The sequence below is a fragment of the Saccostrea echinata genome, unplaced genomic scaffold, assembly GCF_033153115.1.
Source record: "Saccostrea echinata isolate AGI-Se365-2 ecotype Australia unplaced genomic scaffold, CSIRO_AGI_Sech_v1 ptg000019l, whole genome shotgun sequence".
NCBI lineage: Eukaryota > Metazoa > Mollusca > Bivalvia > Ostreida > Ostreidae > Saccostrea > Saccostrea echinata.
In genome coordinates this window covers 806317-825730 of record NW_026889768.1, presented here as the reverse complement: position 1 = coordinate 825730, position 19414 = coordinate 806317, and the positions used below count along the sequence as shown (strand labels likewise).

The following is a 19414-nucleotide window of genomic DNA, read 5'->3' as shown; positions in this document are numbered from 1 at the left end:
TTATGGAGACAATGCAGAATGACCTTGTGTTGTAACATAATCAATTTATTTGATATCCAAGAGATGTTTCATGGTTTCCTTAATTTTTTCTTGCTTTTCGAAATTGAAATAAAATATAATATGTAGCGTAATAATCAAGCATTGACAGAATATTACTAATATCTTTTTTTCAGTTTTCTTGTGTATATAACTAGAGTTTACTTGAAAAATAAAATATCAGGAATATGTGTATTTTGATACAATTAACCGATTTATCGGTCGGAAAGTCTTGCGGTTAACCGATTAGCAATTCAGTAATCGATTGCCATCCCTAATATATATATATATATATATATATATATATATATATATATATATATATATATATATATATATATATATATATAGATATATATATATTTATTTATGTATATATATATATATATATATATATATATATATTGTAAATTAATTAAATCAATGTTATCATTAATAAAGGGGGATCAATTGATGACAACTTTTCCCAGAAGATGGTGACCTGGAGTGCATTCAACAGAGTAAGTTCTTCAAAAATGAACTTTGGTCACTTCAAAAATGTACTTTGGTCAGCAAGTTTCATGAACATGTAACACTGAATTTGAGAATGTAAAAGTTGTTTTTAAATTAACATGTTTTTTCCCCTAATTTTCAGTCAGAATTAAATTTGTTTTCTGAAGTTAAAAGGTAGCTTTTTTTTGCTCAAGAATTGAAATGTCTTAAACAGTATTTCTTTCTTTTTGGAACTTCAAAACTAGTTTTACTCTTGTAAAATAATTAGTATAAAGTTTAGAATGGGAATAATCTCTGAGTACATGTAGTGTAATGGAATCTCTAAATTTTTCCTTGGATTAAATTGGGGGGGGGGGGGGGGGGGGGGGGTTCATATGAGAGTGTGTGGGTTCTCTCCTGATACTAAAGCCTCTTCTCAAATATCGACTCCATCCCACTGGGCTGTAAAGAAGGGTTACTATCAGTAAAATAAGAATCAACATGAAGGGTGTTTTGTAGGACCCGCTGCAGTCCAGAAATTACACATTCTGGGAGTGGTTCTATCAGGCCATGAAGCTCACTAAGGAACACATGCGTGGTCCATGGAAGGAAGGGTGAGGAATTTCTCACTTTTAAACAGCTTTTCATCTATGGGCTGATTTAGACCTTCATAATTATTTTGTATACATTGTATTTATAAGATTATTGAACTTGCTCAAATTTACTTAAACAAAAAAAAAAAAAGAAACTTTATTATTTGTCTGTCTTTGATCAAATGAAGGATTTCTCCATTTTAATAAGTTTGGGGAAAATTGTATTTATAAATTTACAAAAACAAATGCCTTATACTTTTCTTTAGATATATTAATGGATTCATCAGCAAACTGGATTCCCAGCGACTTCTGGAGAAATGTAACGTGGGAACTTTTCTCCTGCGATTCAGTGACAACTTCATCGGTGGAATCACTATTGCTTGGCTAGCTGAGGATAAAACTGGTGAGACCTATAAATAGGAGAATCAAAGGTCCCACTTGTTTGGACCATTCATCATCTTTCTCATAAAAAGTTTTTTTTTGATAATTAAGTTAAACTCTTTGAGTGTTATTTCATGGGGTGACCTAGCTCTGAGTACATTATAATTTTACTTTACACAGATTAACTTTTGAAAGATTATCTTGTAAACCTTTTATTTTATGTAACACAGGTAAAAAACAAATCTGGAACTTGCAGCCATTCAGTGGCAAGGACTTCCAAATCCGCGGATTAGCTGAGAGAATTAACGACCTGCCTCAGCTATTGACTCTGTATCCAGATATACCAAAACAGATCGCATTTAGCAGATTCATGACACAAACAAGTAAGTGTACAGAGGATTTTACTCATGGGATACCTGAATTGTTTGAATTTTATACTTACTGCTGTTGATGATAATAGTTTATTTTTAATCACTAGAGACTTCACAAACTTTTCTTTCAGTGAATTGTTATAAGATAACTTCTTGTATGAAGGCGAATAAAACTGGTGTTTATATCCTACTTCTTCAGTTAAGAGTTTGTGACAAGTTAAGCTATAGTTGAACCCAGTACCCCTTTACATCTTGGGAGGGGGCTGAGGGACAGTATTAATGAAGTATTAATGAAGTGTTTTTACAGAGAGGTAAATTTTATACAAGGAGTAATGCAAGCTGGATTGACCACTGATCTTTGAATATACATGTATTACAAAATCCAGATAATCCATAAGACCAATAAGCAACTTAATGTGTTCTTGGTGAAAAAAAAATTAATATATGCTAAATGGCTATCCTGACTATAGTAATACAATCAGCTATGGCTTTTTTAGCACACCATCCTGGTATTGGGACTGATGGTTACATCCCACATAACCTGAGAATGGTACCTGATACAACAGACCTGAACGAGTAAGTGGAATTTATTGAAAGGTCCTTTGAGGTGTTATTAGTTATGAGAACAGATTAGGATAATGTGGTGATGTTATACATTGATAGGACACCTATCTATATTAGGATACTGTGGAATCATTTTAATTCATGGGGGGTCAATGTTTGTGGGCAAGCAAAATTTTAATTGTTCATGGGGACATAATTTCATGGGTTACTTGTTTAAACAGTAAATCAATGATTCAGTATGTTTAGAAAATAAATATTCATGGGGATGTAAATTTGTGGGTATTAGGCTGACCCACTAACTCGTGAACATTGATAATTCTACAGTAATTCGGTGATGTTGTATACAGGTAGGTCACCTGTCTAGCGTTAAGGTAATATGGTGATGTTTACATTGATTAGGGCACCTGTCTAGTGTTAAGGTAATGTGGTGAAGTTTACATTGATTAGGGCACCTGTCTAGTGTTAAGGTAATATGATGATATTTACTTTGATTAGGACACCTGTCTAGCGTTAAGGTAATGTGGTGATATTTACATTGATTAGGGCACCTGTCTAGTGTTAAGGTAATATGGTGATGTTTACATTGATTAGGGCACCTGTCTAGTGTTAAGGTAATATGGTGATGTTATACATGGATAGGACACCTGTCTAGTGTTAGGGTAATGTGGTGATGTTATACATTGATAGGACACCTATCTAGTGTTAGGGTAATGTGGTGATGTTTTACATTGATAGAGCACCTGTCTAGTGTAAAGGTAATATGGTGATGTTATACAATGATAGGGCACCTGTCTAGTGTTAGGGTAATGTGGTGATGTTATACTTTGATAGGACACCTATCTAGTGTTAGGGTAATGTGGTGATGTTTTACATTGATAGGGCACCTGTCTAGTGTTAGGGTAATGTGGTGATGTTATACATTGATAGGGCACCTGTCTAGTGTTAGGGTAATGTGGGGATGTTATACATTGATAGGGCACCTGTCTAGTGTTAGGGTAATGTGGTGATGTTTTACATTAATTAGGGCACCTGTCTAGTGTTAGGGTAATGTGGTGATGTTATACATTGATAGGGGACCTGTCTAGTGTTAAGGTATTATGGTGATGTTATACATTGATAGGGCACCTGTCTAGCTTTAAGGTAATATGGCGATGTTATACATTGATAGGGCACCTGTCTAGCGTTAAGGTAATATGGTGATGTTATACACTGGTAGGGCACCTGTCTAGTGTTAAGGTAATATGGTGATGTTATACATTGATAGGGCACCTGTCTAGCGTTAAGGTAATATCGTGATGTTATACACTGGTAGGGCACCTGTCTAGTGTTAAGGTAATATGGTGATGTTATACATTGGTAGGGCACCTGTCTAGTGTTAGGGTAATGTGGTGATGTTATACATTGATAGGGCACCTGTCTATTGTTAGGGTAATGTGGGGATGTTATACATTGATAGGGCACATGTCTAGTGTGAGGGTAATGTGGTGATGTTATACATTGATAGGACACCTGTCTAGTGTTAGGGTAATGTGGTGATGTTATACATTGAAAGAGCACCTGTCTAGTGTTAGGGTAATGTGGTGATGTTATACATTGATAGAGCACCTGTCTAGTGTTAGGGTAATGTGGTGATGTTATACATTGATAGGACACCTGTCTAGTGTTAGGGTAATGTGGTGATGTTATACATTGATAAGGGCACCTGTCTAGTGTAAGGGGAATGTGGTGATGTTATACATTGATAGGACACCTGTCTAGTGTTAGGGTAATGTGGTGATGTTTTACATTGATAGGGCACCTGTCTAGTGTAAGGGTAATATGGTGATGTTATACAATGATAGGGCACCTGTCTAGTGTTAGGGTAATGTGGTGATGTTATACATTGATAGGACACCTGTCTAGTGTTAGGACAATGTGGTGATGTTATACATTGATAGGGCACCTGTCTAGTGTTGGGTAATGTGGTGATGTAATACATTGATAGGGCACCTGTCTAGTGTTAAGGTAATGTGATGATGTTATACATTGGTAGAGCACCTGTCTAGTGTTAGGGCAATGTAGTGATGTTATACATTGACAGGGCACCTGTCTAGTGTTCTGGTAATGTGGTGATGTTTTACATTAATTAGGGCACCTGTCTAGCATTAAGGTAATATGGTGATGTTATACATTGGTAGGGCACCTGTCCAGTGTTAAGGTATTATGTTGATGTTTTACATTGGTAGGACACCTGTCTAGTGTTAAGGTAATATGGTGATGTTATACATTGGTAGGGCACCTGTCTAGTGTTAAGGTAATATGGTGATGTTATACATTGGTAGGGCACCTGTCTAGTGTTAGGGTAATGTGGTGATGTTATACATTGATAGGGCACCTGTCTAGTGTTAGGGTAATGTAGTATATTTATAAATTGATAAGCAAATTTGTACATTGATATGCAAATTTGAGTATTAGATATGCCCATTTTCTGTTGCAGTATGAACGGATTTACCATGTCCCCTGAGAACCCCCTCACTCCTCAGCCACTTGAGGTCAATGAGACAGACTCCATAGCAACATGCCTGTCCCCACAGAGCAATGTCTGTACTACCACTGCTGATGGGTAGGATTTTCTTAAAAGTTCATTGTAAAGCAGTTCATTTCAAAGACCAACCCAACTACAGAATATATAACTATTAACAGTATTTCTATACATTACTACTATATACTTGTCACAGCCATAATTTATTTGTTACTCCTTTTTAATAATAACAATGAAAACAGCTGTTGGGTTCGATTTATATATTTTTTCAATTTCATGGTAAGACTAAAAAGGTGACCTGTAACAATAACAGTAATGAAAATAAATGAATACACTCTCATACCTATACACTCACACATTAAATTACTTTAATATATTTTAACTTTTCCAATGTAATTATCTTTAAGTAGATAATTATTTGATAAGATATTTAATTTATTCAAAGCAACGTTGGTAAAAGTTCTTACTGAATAGGCAGTTAAATTGTCCACATTATAAAATGATAGACTTTGTGGAGTAGGAGAGGAATTCTTCCTTACTCCTGGCTGTCCTAGGGTGGAGTGAATTAGTTAGGGTATTTGGCGCCAAGCATGCGCACCCAATACCAAACTAGTAAAACCACTCACACACCTCTCACTCTAAAATATCAACCAATCATACAACTCCAAGCCTCACCCATTCTGACACAAACACCTTTGACCTTTCACACTCCTAAATCCACCAATGAGCATTCAACCCCATGAATATGAATGAGATATTTATGAAAAGAACACATAGTAAATTCCAGAGGACTGTAATTCACTATGCTTTATAGATGAAAATTATGATGAAGATAATGAAATGATGATTAGTGATAAGGTCATTAAATATTTAATCATACATATAATATTTATCAGAATAATAATTTATTCACCCTGTGACATACTCTTATCTATATCTGTAGAGATGTACATGTGGGATACTGATTGAAATCAATAATTATTGTGATCATTGTTTTTAGGACAACCCTGATGGATTTGGACCAGTATGAATTACAGGAGCTACCAGGCTCAGGAATGGATTATAATGCTGATAATGTGTTTGAGTTGAATGATCAAGACTTTAATGACATCAACTTCACCAGGCTCCTGGAGTCAGCAGGTGCCATGTTTTCAACTCAGAACAACATAAATGGCAATATGAACACAATGAATGGTTCCCCTAACTGAGTACACAGTTAAGTCACTGAAGTGACTTCTTCAAATAAATATACAGTTAAGACATATTGTACAGAGTGAATGGGTCCCTAACTGAATACCAGGGTAAAAAGTGTACCATAGGAATGCCCCTCCAAAGTTGAATAACACAGTGCTGTGAAAGTGTTAAGTGCACATGGGTTCCCAGATTTATTATCATTTATGACAATGTACAGTTTGTGTTGAAGCAAAAACTCTATACTGCTTTTGATTAAACATGTTTCTTCATCATAAGAGGTTTTTTTATAATATAAAAATATCATCATAATTTCAAAGTCTTGATTATAATAGTTAATTAAAATGTATAACTAATTGTGAATTATGGTGTAAATTGTATCAATAATCTAGATATGTACTTCATGTTATTTTTATATATCCAACTAAATGTTGATTGTAGGGTTCACTGTTGATGAATTTGGCTTTGTTAGAGGCCGGTAATAAATGTATTTAAACAAATAATGTGTACAAGTAAGGTTTTTTTGACAACAACACACACATAAAATCTTTATAATTAAAGCAATTCAAAAGTATGTTCTCTGCATCAGTATATTATTTTACCTTATAAACCAGGGTTTCATATGCACAATACTTTGAGCATCAATCAAAAATCATATGATTAAAAATTATTTGGAAATGTTCATTTAAAATATGTTAATAATTTCTGAGGTGTTTTGTGCTTGAAACTTTATCAAAATGTGCTTTGCTTTGATTGGAAATGCCTATCTATGTATTTAATTTATGTGCAAGATTTTAAATCTATTTCTTCAAATATGCTTGTTTTAAACTTTTTGGCTCTTGTGTATGATTACATCTGTTTTTATATATGTGCTATTTTGTTCAGTTTTTTATGCAGTGATACAGGAAACTTTTGACCATTATGAGCTTTGTGTGATATAGTAAAGATGATAAATCCCTGTAACTTCACTGCTTTGCTGTATTTTACCTGTCAGTGAGATTGCATCAGTTCTATATATAGAAAGTTCCTATTACTATGTTATAAATTTAATTGTTTGTTACATATTTTCATGTGTGTAGGTTTGACCTGGATCTTTGTTTCATACAATACACAGATAGTAAATCATTCTAACCTGTTTAAATATTTTCACACTATCCTTACAGTTTTCTTTGAAACAGTACTGCTTGTCAGATATGCTCTTTTATTAGCCAATTATGATATTTATTGCTATCAGCTTTTTTAAATTTGTATTGTATTTGGAGTATCTATTTTTTTTTGTTTGGTTTGTTTATCAATGTGATGTTTACAAGCTAATGATACAACAGAAAATTAGTCTTATTGGTTTCTTGCCAGGATACCGAGGCCTCAATCTTTGTAAATTTTTGTTCGGCAATGAGGACTTTCATATGAAATAACATTGTGCATATATAAAGTGTTTTGTTACCTTTTATATTATATCATGAGAATTGACTCTTTAATTATTTATTTGGTTTTCAACCATTAGTTCATTTTTTCTCTATTAAACATATCTTTTTTTACCCTATTTTGAGCTTGTCCTATAACAACATTCATTTTTTTATGACATAAAACATTTTTTACAACATTAAATTTTAAGCACAGTAGAAGTACCTTCTATGATGAGTTTAAAAATTATTGATTATAGGCAAATGTTTAAGGAAAGTAGTATTTACTATTAAGGATTGGTTTAAGACTTTTGTGAGGTTTTTGTAAGGTAATAGTAATCCTAGCATTACCTGAAAGAGATTGTGAACAGTGTATTGACCAAGTTTCAAGTAGAAGTATGGAATAGTGTGTCCATGATTGAACAACAAGTACTCCTTATAGTAAACAAGGGGGGGGGGTTAAATGTGTAGCTTACAAGATTAGAATAGATAGGTCATTATTTCATGGAGAAAGATTTATTTTTACTGATGTTTAGGGTGATTCGTTTAATATAAATATTTGTGCCATATTTTTTTTTTTGTACATAGTCTATTGAGAATCGCTGTAACCATTGTCATTGGGAATTTAGTGTTGCTTTTGTGATCTGAAAAGGAATGCTTCAAAAAATTGCACAAAATTATATGACAGTATATTAAGTAAAATTTGTTAAGAAGAGTGATTAATATTTAAATTGTTTTCCCAAATAAAATAAAGGTATATTTGATTGTAGTTAATAATTTTCATGATCATAGATAATTTAGATCATGAAGTTTTGTTTTGATTCTTTTATCAGCTCACCTGAGCCAAAGGCTAAACCTTTTTCACCTATTTATTTTTAGCTCACCTGAGCTGAAAGCTCAAGTGAGCTTTTCTGATCACCCGTTGTCTGTCGTCCGTCCGTCCGTCTGTCTGTCAGTCGGTAAACTTTTCACATTTTCAACTTCTTCTCAAGAACCACTCGGCCAATTTTAACCAAACTTGGTACAAAGCATCCCTGGTTGAAGGGGAGTTTAAATTGTGAAAATGAAGAGCGAAGTCCCCTTCAAAGGGGAGATAATCAAGAAAAGACAAAAATTGGGTGGGGTCATTAAAAAATCTTCTTCTCAAGAACCACTGGGCCAGAAAGGCTGAAACTTTTGTGGAAGCATCCTGGGGTAGTGTAGATTCTAAATTGTTCAAATCATGACCTCTGGGGTTAGGGCGGGGCCACAATAGGGAGTCCAAGTTTTACATTGAAATATGTAGTAAAAATCTTTAAAAATCTTCTTCTCAAGAACCAGTGGGCCATAAAGGCTGAAACTTATGTGGAAGCATCCTGGGGTAGTGTAGATTCTAATTGTTCAAATCATGACCCCTGGGGGTAGGGCGGGACCACAATAAGTACTACAAGGGGGGGGGGGGAGATTAGGTGAAAAACGGCAAGGTCAAAGTTACTCAGGTGAGCGTTGTGGCCCATGGGCCTCTTGTTTACCTTTATTAACTATAAGTGCTAATTTCAACCAAGTTTGCCACAAAGCTTCTTTGGATAAAGGAGGTTCAATTTCATTTTGAGTGAATAACTCCTCCCTTATCAAGGGCAGATAATGAAGATATTTTGAAATTAGGGTGGGGTCAACAATACTTTTTTGATGCCCAGAACTCATGGCTCAGGACAGTATAAATGTTGATAAAAGCTTCTTTATTTAGGTAGATTCTAGTTCATTCAAATTATGGATAAGGGCTCTTAATTTTTTACAGGAATGTACAGATTTTTTTAAGTACTTCTTCTTTAGAAAAGAGTTTACACATTGTGTTTGATTAATCAAAAATGTACAGATTTTTTTAAAGTACTTCTTGTTTAGAAAAGAGTTTACACATTGTGTTTGATTAATCAAAAAGAAGAGGTGGCTTGGTTAGGTATTGTGGCCCATGGACCTTTGGTAAAATCCAGTGAAATTGGCTTCCTCAGGTCAAGCCACTGTTCTAGTGCTGTCAACTGTCAATTTCAGAGTCATCCTCGGCTGATCCATATTCGCTCTTTAGTATGCGTGATTTTGACTTTCAAACTTGGACTCTTGCCTGCCAGATTTAGCTTGTACATATAAATTCATGTTACACAACATTAATAGTTGATAAAAATTGCGCCTTGAAAATTCTAGACATTGGCTGTGATATAAATTTCATTTCTTTGTGGTTCAACCCCGATGTTGAACCTTAACGTCTGTCCGTCGGCCCGAGACCGACAAATTCATCGCAATTTGAATTGATTTTAGATTTAAGGGCAGATCACTCTAGCTGCATAAAAATACCAGGGAATCGGAACTCTTTAGTGTGCAGTGTGTAGAGGGTCATTAACCAACTGAAAGAACACTTTGAAAGAACACTTGATTTTGTATAATAATTTTATCCTCAATTTAACTTGAAAGGTACGTTTCAAAATGAAATGAAAATCGTCTTACATATATATTATTTTCATCACAAAATTTTCCTGAGCACATGATTGTGTCTGCCTGAAGATGATGTCACCAATTATCAAGTTTTAATAAATTTTGCAATCACTTAAAACACAATGACTTGGCTAGGAAATATATCTGTATGTCGATTTATTTTACTCCTTCAAAATATACGCAGTTTCGGACCAGGGTAAACGTACATATATATGAATCATTAAAGATATGTTGAATATGAAAAATGATCACATCCAAAAATCCAGACTTATATTCACTAAACGATTTCGAATTTTAGAGCAAATAATTAATATTAAAACGATCTGCACAGACTTCATCTACCAACAAATATGAATGATGCCGTATTTAACTAAAGAAACTATATACTACTTTTTAGAAGAAATTATATTTACACTCATAAAATTCGTTTAATTTTATCTTGTTCTACTATCATATTGTAAATTTTGTATTAACTTACTTGAAATAAATTTTAGAGAAATCCATATGACGTTTTCATTTTCACGGAAAAAAAATAAACTACGACTATTTTTCTATAGGCGCGCTCCCCATTTTAGTACGTAAATGACGAATGAATCATTTGTAGGGGGTGGATGTACATTCATAACTATAAAATCAACATTGATTGTAGACATATCATTCGTCATTTAGTACAAAATTAGTTGGAGAGCACATATGGGTTTTTCTTTTGTTTTACTATGATTTCTGAAAACCCTTGAATGGCGCTGAATTTAAACGTGTAGTTATATCTGTCGAGTAAAATTATGACTATTTTGCGAGTTATACAATTGAACTATTTGTATTACCGGTATTTAGCAAAAATGTTCTCAGTAATATTGAACACATGCACTTGTTTCTCTGCACTGTAGTAATATTTTTACCCCATATAATAGCGTTTACATGATTATCCTATATGGTAAGAATTTATAACAGAAAGAAGTATTCACTTTAGAGAAGAAGTCAGTTTTATGGTCGATACAATGATCTTATCAGCAAATACAATCTATCATTAAGATGCTCACTCCTCCATGGCACCTGATCCCATCTCTGTTGTTTTTGAAGGTCTGTGTTTGCTCTGCTCCCGATTTGTATTGTCTAAATGGACTTTGAGCTTGAATACAGAGGCCTGTTCAACAGAGCGAATGTTCGCGAGCGCTCGCCTAAATTCCTTATCCCTCCAACAGAAATGTTCGCGAGCGCTCGCAAACGTTCGCTCTGTTGAACAGGCCTCTGTTCGTTCATTTATAAAGCTTTTACAGATTAGAGTGTTTGTAATATAAAGAAAACATTCAACGAACCCATTTTGTAACCATGAATTTATAAAAGGACACGAAAGAAGCACTTGGACTCGAGAAAATGGATTAATCTAATTACAAAATTCAAGTATTTAAGATATTTATAATTCCCGCCTTATGAAAGACGAACTTCTATACATGACGTTCTTCTTATTTGACACGGTTATGAATTCGGGGTGAGCCTGGTTCTTGCTTGTCTAGGTAAGCTCAATTGCAAATATACAAAAGTTATAAAACATTTTTTTTATGTGGGATAATAATATATTCAAGTAAAGAAAATACCTAAAATTTTGTGAATTTGCGTTTTACTTTCTTCACAACAATTCCAAAATATTTCTACTTTCGTTTTAACTCTACTGATTTTTATAACAGTTCAAGCTGTTACCTGTTGCCTTTGGCTGTAGTCCTTGTGTGTGTTATTTTTTTACTCGGACTGAATTTCTGTTCAAGACTGGAAAACTGTTGTAATCCCCCCTCTCCCCACCCCACCCCCAGTTTTTATCGAGACTAATGGTTATTAAATGTGATTGCTACCATATCTCTGTACTGCTAAGGGGTATTTTTTGTCGTTCAGAACTTCGCCACTGCCTTTTACTAAGCTTTGCTGTAGCAGCTGCTATATTTCAGAGGGAAAAAAATATGTTTTTCTACATTACTGTATAATTATGCTAGCTCTTTTCCAAACCAATCTCAAAACATCCTAATGTTATACTTGTACAATATGAATATTTTCTGGAATCAAATTGCGTAATTTAATCCAAAAAATTGCCAAGAATTTTCAGACCTATCTCACACTACACGACAGCCAACTGTTTACTGCCCCTGCCAACTGCCAATTACCTATTGTCTTATTTTATCACCCATGCTTGACTACAGTGAAAAAAAATAAGGGGCGGATCCAGGAATGTTTATACTGGGAAGGAGAATGAATGTTGAAAACAAAAAACCGACCTCCAGCAAAGTAAGAGTGGTAACCCTAGCCCTAGCCGATGAAAAATATACCAGAAACACTAAGGAAAAAAACACAAATTCTTTAAGTTTTGTCATGAGTAAAATGATTTCTAAAACCTTTGAGCATTTTATTTTATAATACTCTGTAAAACATAACAAGGTATTTTACTCTCTTTACTCTCTGTATAAATGATTGTTCCTAGGCAAGGAAGCAACTTCTGTGCGGGGTGGAGCCCAACAGGAATCCCTTGATAAGTAATAAAAAAGGTCACAGACGTCATTATTGAGGGAGCACAACTGCAAAGTATATGTTGGCAATTTATTTGGACACCCCCCCCCCATATTTCTATGGGCATTACATTACCCATTAAATTGATGTAATTAAGACACACACATAAAAATTCACTAATAAACATGTACACATACTTTTCATAGGCGTAAAAAGATATTACAAGATAGATATTTTTACTGTAGGAAAAAGTTATTATAATTTTTCAAAAGTATTTTTAGTAGAAATGCATATACCAACAAATCCTATTAAAAGATTGTTCTTTTGTTGTATGTGACAACCCAGCCCTATCCCCCACCACACCCCACACTTAAGAGTTGTCTTCCCTACAGATATAGATAACCCTCCTCCCATTTTCCCGATGTTGTATAACCCTTTAATCTTTTCCTCCCTGTTAAAATTTTTTTTTGGCCTGCAAGGAAACCAAATGTGGGAATTAATTGTTTTGTTTTTAAGAGGAAATACCCTTTCCTCTGATTTACACCTTTCTCGCCTTCACCGTTTAAAAGTTCCTAAATCCGCCAATTTTTGTTATTATTGTAACATTCTTGCTATCAAAAGGTGTGTTCAAGCATGCTTATTTAAGGTATGTCACTCGTGAAATTTGTTATATCAAGGATTTTTTGAGAAGTATATTTTGGATAAGTACTCATATAGTATGACTCAAAATCGCAGAGAAAATTGGGGGTCAGTGTGCATCTAACTGAGCTACGGTACAATTAAGATGACCTTTTTGCACTTAAATTGTAACTCTTTGGTTAATCACTTTAACCGTTATCATATTTTATAAGATGTAACTATGGCAATAAACATAATCTTACTTTACGTAAAATAGTTTGAATAATATTTATCATTGAACAAATCATGCAAATTAATGCGCGTAAATTATTGTATGACCTTTTTGCACTAAAAAAGTCTCCTATTTGGGGTATTAAAAATCTAAATAGGCAATAGAATATTTTCTTGTATCAAACTTTTTACGACTTAAGTGCTGATCGGTCAAAAGTGTCGAGTAGTTTAAAATAATGAAAGAAAAAGTTGGGGTCAGTGATGTAAATTTTGAAATATTGGTCAAAATATGCGATTTTCAAGCAAAAAACTGTGTAAATTTTATCTCGACTTCCTTAATATATCTTCCTTTTTTGGCAATGTTTGTTGAGCGAAGGTGTAAATTTTGTTATAAAAATATAAATTGAGACCTATATTTAATATTCCAGGCATATCATAACGGAAAATATTCTCTGAGTAAAAGTGTGTGAGGCTAAAGTTCCAAGATGTTAAATTTAATAAATATGTAGATTTGCAGAATTTTCTGCTAAATATCCTTCCGCCACAAGAAATAGTCACTTATAAATCTTGCTTCTTTGTGAATTTTTGAGCAGTTTTTTAATTGAATGTTGAACATTTTACATTGTTTAAATTAAATATTTTATAAAGATTGAATTGTAATAAATAGTTTTTAAGTAAGAGGTTCTGACTGAAATTTTCTAAAAGGCTGACGAGTGACATACCTTAAGATATTAAAGGTGAGAGAGCAGTTGACAGTGAGAAGCAGGCAGTGGCAAGATACGGGTGATACAGAAACAGTTGTTAGCAGCAAGCACTTGACAGCTGTTGGCTGTCTTAAAGGAACTGCGGTAATTCTGTATCAATAAGTCGCTTGCATGTTGGTGCTACGGCTATAAACAAAAGATAATATAAGGACCATTGTTCATCTTTTTTTTTTTTGGGGGGGGGGGGGCATTTTTATTTATTTTTGTTTAGTTTTTTCTTCCCAAATTAATTTTAATTTTTTTTTTCGGGGGGGGGGGTATTTTTTCTTTTTTGCTAAAGCCTTCAAAATGGTAGAGAAAGAGGCGATACAAAGATCGAGGTCAAAGTTAGTGATGGACTTCGTGGACGTGTGGAAATATGGACAGCAAAAATATTGTGCTCTTTTCGATCTCACTTTAACTTGCATAGTCCTTGACTTAGGGTAAAAAATAAAACTTTTTAAAAAGGTTTATTAAGTTGACAATGTTTTTTTTTTAGTTTAAAAGATGGCTGTGGCCACACCAGAGACCAAGCTGGTGGTAGCAGCCATAGACTTTGGCACTACTTTTTCTGGTTATGCGTTTGCCATGAGGGATGACTTGGACAAGGACCCACCGAAAACATTCGCACCTCACTGGAATGCTCCAGATGGCGGCCTCATTTCATTTAAGACCCCGACCACTGTCCTGCTGGACAATGATGGAAACTTTGTTGAATTTGGTTTTGACGCAGAGACTAAATATGCAGAACTGGCGGAAGAAGATGAACATCAAGAATATTTCTACTTCCGCAGATTCAAAATGCTGCTCTATGACAAAGTCAGAAAAAACGTAAGTCTGTTGTCGATAATGTACTCTCCAAAAACTCAAAACAACTTCAGACCATTGACAGTATTCTGTCCTTGTATTTATTATATTTTTTAATTTTGTTAATCTCTTACAACGAAGTATACCTACCCTCTCTGTCCACCTTATGTTCTGTTCGTATAAGTATTGTAGACAAAATATTAGAGGATCATTTCATTCTGTTTTAAAAATGCCAGGTGACCCTGTGAAAAAAAAGGACTTCTAAGGGTCAGAAAAAGTCCGTAGTCTCGTGTTTTTTATGGTAAGGCCAGAAAATGCAATTTTAAAAAAGGGCTTGGAGATTGTTCAAAGTACGTTAGACAATGAAATGAGCAATAAACTTATGACTCTGGTGGTCTGATAACACGCTCCTCAATTATATAATTTTTTCCCAAGAATTTGTTTGAAGTATTGCTACCTTAACAAGTTCCTCACAAAAATTGATTTACATTACCAGGCACTTGTGCACGATTCCAGAGGATGGCATTTCTTGTATAATCCTATTGGAAATATTTGAATTGCTGCTGTTAGAATTTTTGATATATATGTTTTTGACAGGCTCGTAGCAACGGTTTTAAAAGGGGGACTTCCAAAACAAAATCTGACAAGCAAAAAAAAAAAAAAAAGAAAGAAAGAAAGAAAGAAAATTTAAAAATTTAAAAAAAAAAACTAGAAATATGTCCATCGGACTTGAATGCCCCGCAGAAGGTATATTAGTAATGCAACATGAAAATTTGTATAAGTGTATGAAGTTTGATGAGAATATATAGAATAGTTTCTTCAAAATTGAAATCTAAAATAATTGAATATAAATGATAATTTCTTGCCAAATTATGTATAAGTGCATAAGCTTACTACATAAAAATATCTTTAATGGTTTCTTTAAAACCAAGCAAAATGCAAATTTAAGAAAAGTGAGGTCAGGGTCACAGGAAAGGTCAAGGTCAAGTTTTTTATGCAGTTGAATAGCTTTCACGAATACGTATCAGCATATTAAGTTTGATAAAAATATCTTAAATATTTTTTTAAAAACTGAGCAAAACACTAATTTAAGAAAAGTGAGGTCAAGGTCGAAACTGAGCTTTGAACTGAGCTAAACGCAAAGCGTGACGGAAAGACGGCAGGGCGGAAGACGGACATGACAAACTCTATATGCCCCGGCCATATTCATTGCGGGGCATAAAAAAAACCTTAATTAACTGATTGAAAAAGTTGGGGGAGGGTCCAACTTCGCAAAATAATCTGACAAGCAAAAAAAAACAAAACAAAACAAAAAACAAAAAACTCTACTTTATAGCAACAAAGTGTGTTATGTGTGTGTGTGTGTGTGTGTAGGGGGGGGGGGGGGGGGGGGCTTGAGATCGTTTTGTCGACTTTTCTCACAGTTGTTATACTAGATATCGTCCTTGGCTAAACAGAGTGTGGAACCAAAATTATTTTGTTTCCTGGCTTTTTTTCCCCCAGAAATTGACCATAGACACAAAGGTACCAGACATAAGAGGCAGGGAGTTGCCGGCTGTGAAGGTGTTCTCTCATGCAATAAGATTTTTAAAAGACCACCTGATAGAATCATTGAAAAACAGAGGATCGATAGTAAAGAAAGAGGACATAGCGTGGGTTCTCACTGTGCCTGCAATCTGGGATGATCCTGCAAAGTTTTTCATGCGAAAGGCAGCACAAGAGGTACATTTTAAAATTACTACATAGTATAATCTAGAAGTACTCAACCGTAAATAACTTAATTCGCAGTAAATTTATCTGAATTACACGAAATCTACTCGCGAAATTATTTTCTCGCGTATATTTGTAATATCAAAGATTATACATTTTAGTATACAACAATAACCACATTCTTGAACTGTTTTTCTCGCTTATAGTGACCGAATGGCTACCGCATGGAAATAAGATGTCGCGAAAATTTGGTGATCTACAGAACTATTTAAAATCTGTCAAAGCATTAATTTATGTGACCTTTGTTCCAAACAGGCAGGTATTCCTGGCCATCAGCTGATGATAGCGTTAGAACCTGAGGCAGCCTCGATTTACTGCAAACATCTTCCGGTGGAGAAATTTGAGGGCACGAACCATATCAGTGTATTTCAACCCGGCAGCAAGTACCTGGTTTTGGATGCCGGAGGTTATGACTTTGTCTTATTTCGTCACAATCTTAGTATTCGAAATGCATTTTTAAAAATACTGCACGACAGTACTAATGCGTTCTATTTTCTTCTTTATGCAGGTGGAACAGTGGATATAACCGTTCATGAAGTAAAAAGCAATGGAAACTTAAAAGAGCTTGATCGAGCAAGTGGGGGTGATTGGGGAGGAACAAGTGTGGATATGGCCTTCAAGAACGCCCTAATGGAGATTGTAACGGAGGGAATGATGGAGGGGTACTGTCACAAGTATACCGCAGACTACATAGCAATGTTCAGGGATTTTGAGATCAAGAAACGCAAACGCACAAGTGGAAACGACTCAAACCCCAAAATAACTTTAAAAATTCCAGCTACGTTTATAGAAGAATGCTCTGAAACTCTGGGTTCCGACTTAACCACCCTCACCAACAGAACCAGGTATAGAGACCACCTCCACTGGGGATCAGACAAAGTCAGAATTGACCTGCCTACGTTTGATAGCTTCTTTCAGCCCGCATGCGAAGGAATCAAAAAACATTTAAAAGAATTGTTCCAATCACCCAAAGTAAGGGGAATCAAGAAAATTTTGATGGTAGGAGGATTTTCCGAGTCGTACATTTTACAGGAATCTGTCCGCAAGGCTTTCCCCGATTGTCAAGTTATCGTTCCCCAGGAAGCTGGGTTAGCCGTCCTTCGTGGTGCAGTCCTATTTGGGGACAAACCCAAGGCAATAGAGTCTCGTATTGCAAAGTTCACCTACGGGATTGACATGAGCACGAAATTTGATGCTGCAAAACACATGGCCTCTAAGAAAATAGATGTAGAAGGAGAGGAATATTGTGAGGACATATTTGATCGCCACGTAAAAAGAGGTGACGAGTTGATTGTCGATGAGGCACAAGCTGAACGATCTTATGTTCCGTTGACCTCCCGTCAGAAAAGTATATCGTTTGGTATTTATACGTCTAAAGAGGACGATCCTTTCTATACCGATGAATGCGAAAATATCGGGAAATTCGTAGTGAACGTACCACTAGGCATAGATGATCGCTCCGTTGAAGCGAGAATGATATTTGGTGGAACTGAACTCACCGTGGAGGCCAAAGTAGTTAAAACAGGGGACATTATCCCTGCGGAATTTGAATTACCAGAAGAGGAAAAGATTTAAGAATTTTTCAGATTTTCTTTCTGATACAATATTACTAGTATTCAATAAATACTAGATTAGACGTTAATAGTGAAGAACCAAACGAATCCACAATAGTTTTTAGATTTCAGGTAGAACGTTCTTAAGTATTTTTTTTATGTATTCTGTTTCATACTGCATATATATATATCACCTAAAATATATCGTTATCAGTTTTCCTTTCTATATCTTCTTTCTTTTTCCCTCCCTTATCATAAAGGCTATTGAATTATCTACAATGGACCATCAAATAATAAAGGATTTGACAAATTGTCTACTAAAGAATTATGGCGTAAAGAATTTAGTGTTTCTTAGTTGTGGGATATGATCGTATATATCTCAGACCAATCTTAAAGAATTTCCTTGGCAGAAAAAAGGTCATCTGACGTTAAAACTGTGATGGCTGTAATTCAGTTTTGTTTTCTATTATATAAACTTGAAAAATTATTGGGACCCCCCCCCCCCCCGGTACCTACGGGTCTGTTCCTTATTGTCCTTGACCTTCAGCAGGGTCCTCAAAACTCTTTTGTAACTGCAAGAATATGGACTGATCAAAATTGTTAACTTAACGACCATAGGTCTTTGCCATATAAGTTGGGTTATTCATGAGTAAGAATCTATATCTCAATTACAAGATGCTAGTTGGTTAATTAAGGAGTTAAGCGTCTATATCTCAATTCAATTCTTTATTCACTTAAACCCAGGTCACTGATACAAAAGGTACATGTTTACAAGTATAGACAATATAAATACAAATAACAGGCAAGAGTATATAAAGAAACAAGAAAAAAATAAAATACAATCTCAATTGTAAGATGTTTGTCTTAAAAATTCTTCCTTTTTCAAACTCGTACAACTTTTTAATGCATACAATTTTTAAACTACCATGACGCTTTGTCAATATCTATTGAGAGCTATAAAACAAGGGAAATACTAAATTGTTACATTTGTGAATGAAAGAAATCGAACAGTAGCCTAGCTGAAGATCTGTAGCTCGCTGGTCCGAAAAAATTGGGATGGACGACCAGAGAGCTACAGAAAAAACTAGTATTAATTGTAACGGGGACCGTTACAGATGTTCCCCAAACGCCCCCCAACTTCCTTTTGGTGTCATTCCCTGTAAGCTTCATTAAATAAGGCAATCAAGTATATTGGGTTTTTT

General features: G+C 34.7%; 2 protein-coding genes across 2 annotated transcripts in view; both read left to right on the top strand.

Moving 5' to 3' along the window:
• The window catches only part of LOC133189653 (signal transducer and activator of transcription 5A-like), a 46991-nt gene extending 38698 nt beyond the window's left edge, over positions 1 to 8293 (top strand). The window contains exons 17-23 of the mRNA XM_061325054.1: positions 478 to 536; positions 1027 to 1121; positions 1367 to 1503; positions 1712 to 1864; positions 2350 to 2428; positions 4893 to 5018; positions 5938 to 8293. Of these exons, the coding sequence (XP_061181038.1) occupies positions 478 to 536; positions 1027 to 1121; positions 1367 to 1503; positions 1712 to 1864; positions 2350 to 2428; positions 4893 to 5018; positions 5938 to 6145 (857 nt within the window). The 3' untranslated portion in view covers positions 6146 to 8293. The remainder of the gene's footprint in view (positions 1 to 477; positions 537 to 1026; positions 1122 to 1366; positions 1504 to 1711; positions 1865 to 2349; positions 2429 to 4892; positions 5019 to 5937) is intronic.
• Positions 8294 to 14577: 6284 nt separating this feature from the next.
• On the top strand, positions 14578 to 18369 carry LOC133189528 (heat shock 70 kDa protein 12B-like). Its single transcript, XM_061324882.1, has 4 exons — positions 14578 to 14913; positions 16393 to 16611; positions 16915 to 17065; positions 17168 to 18369. Exons 1-4 carry the CDS (start codon positions 14590 to 14592, stop codon positions 18232 to 18234), a joined length of 1761 nt encoding a protein of 586 aa, XP_061180866.1. The 5' UTR covers positions 14578 to 14589; the 3' UTR covers positions 18235 to 18369.
• Positions 18370 to 19414: the final 1045 nt, after the last annotated feature.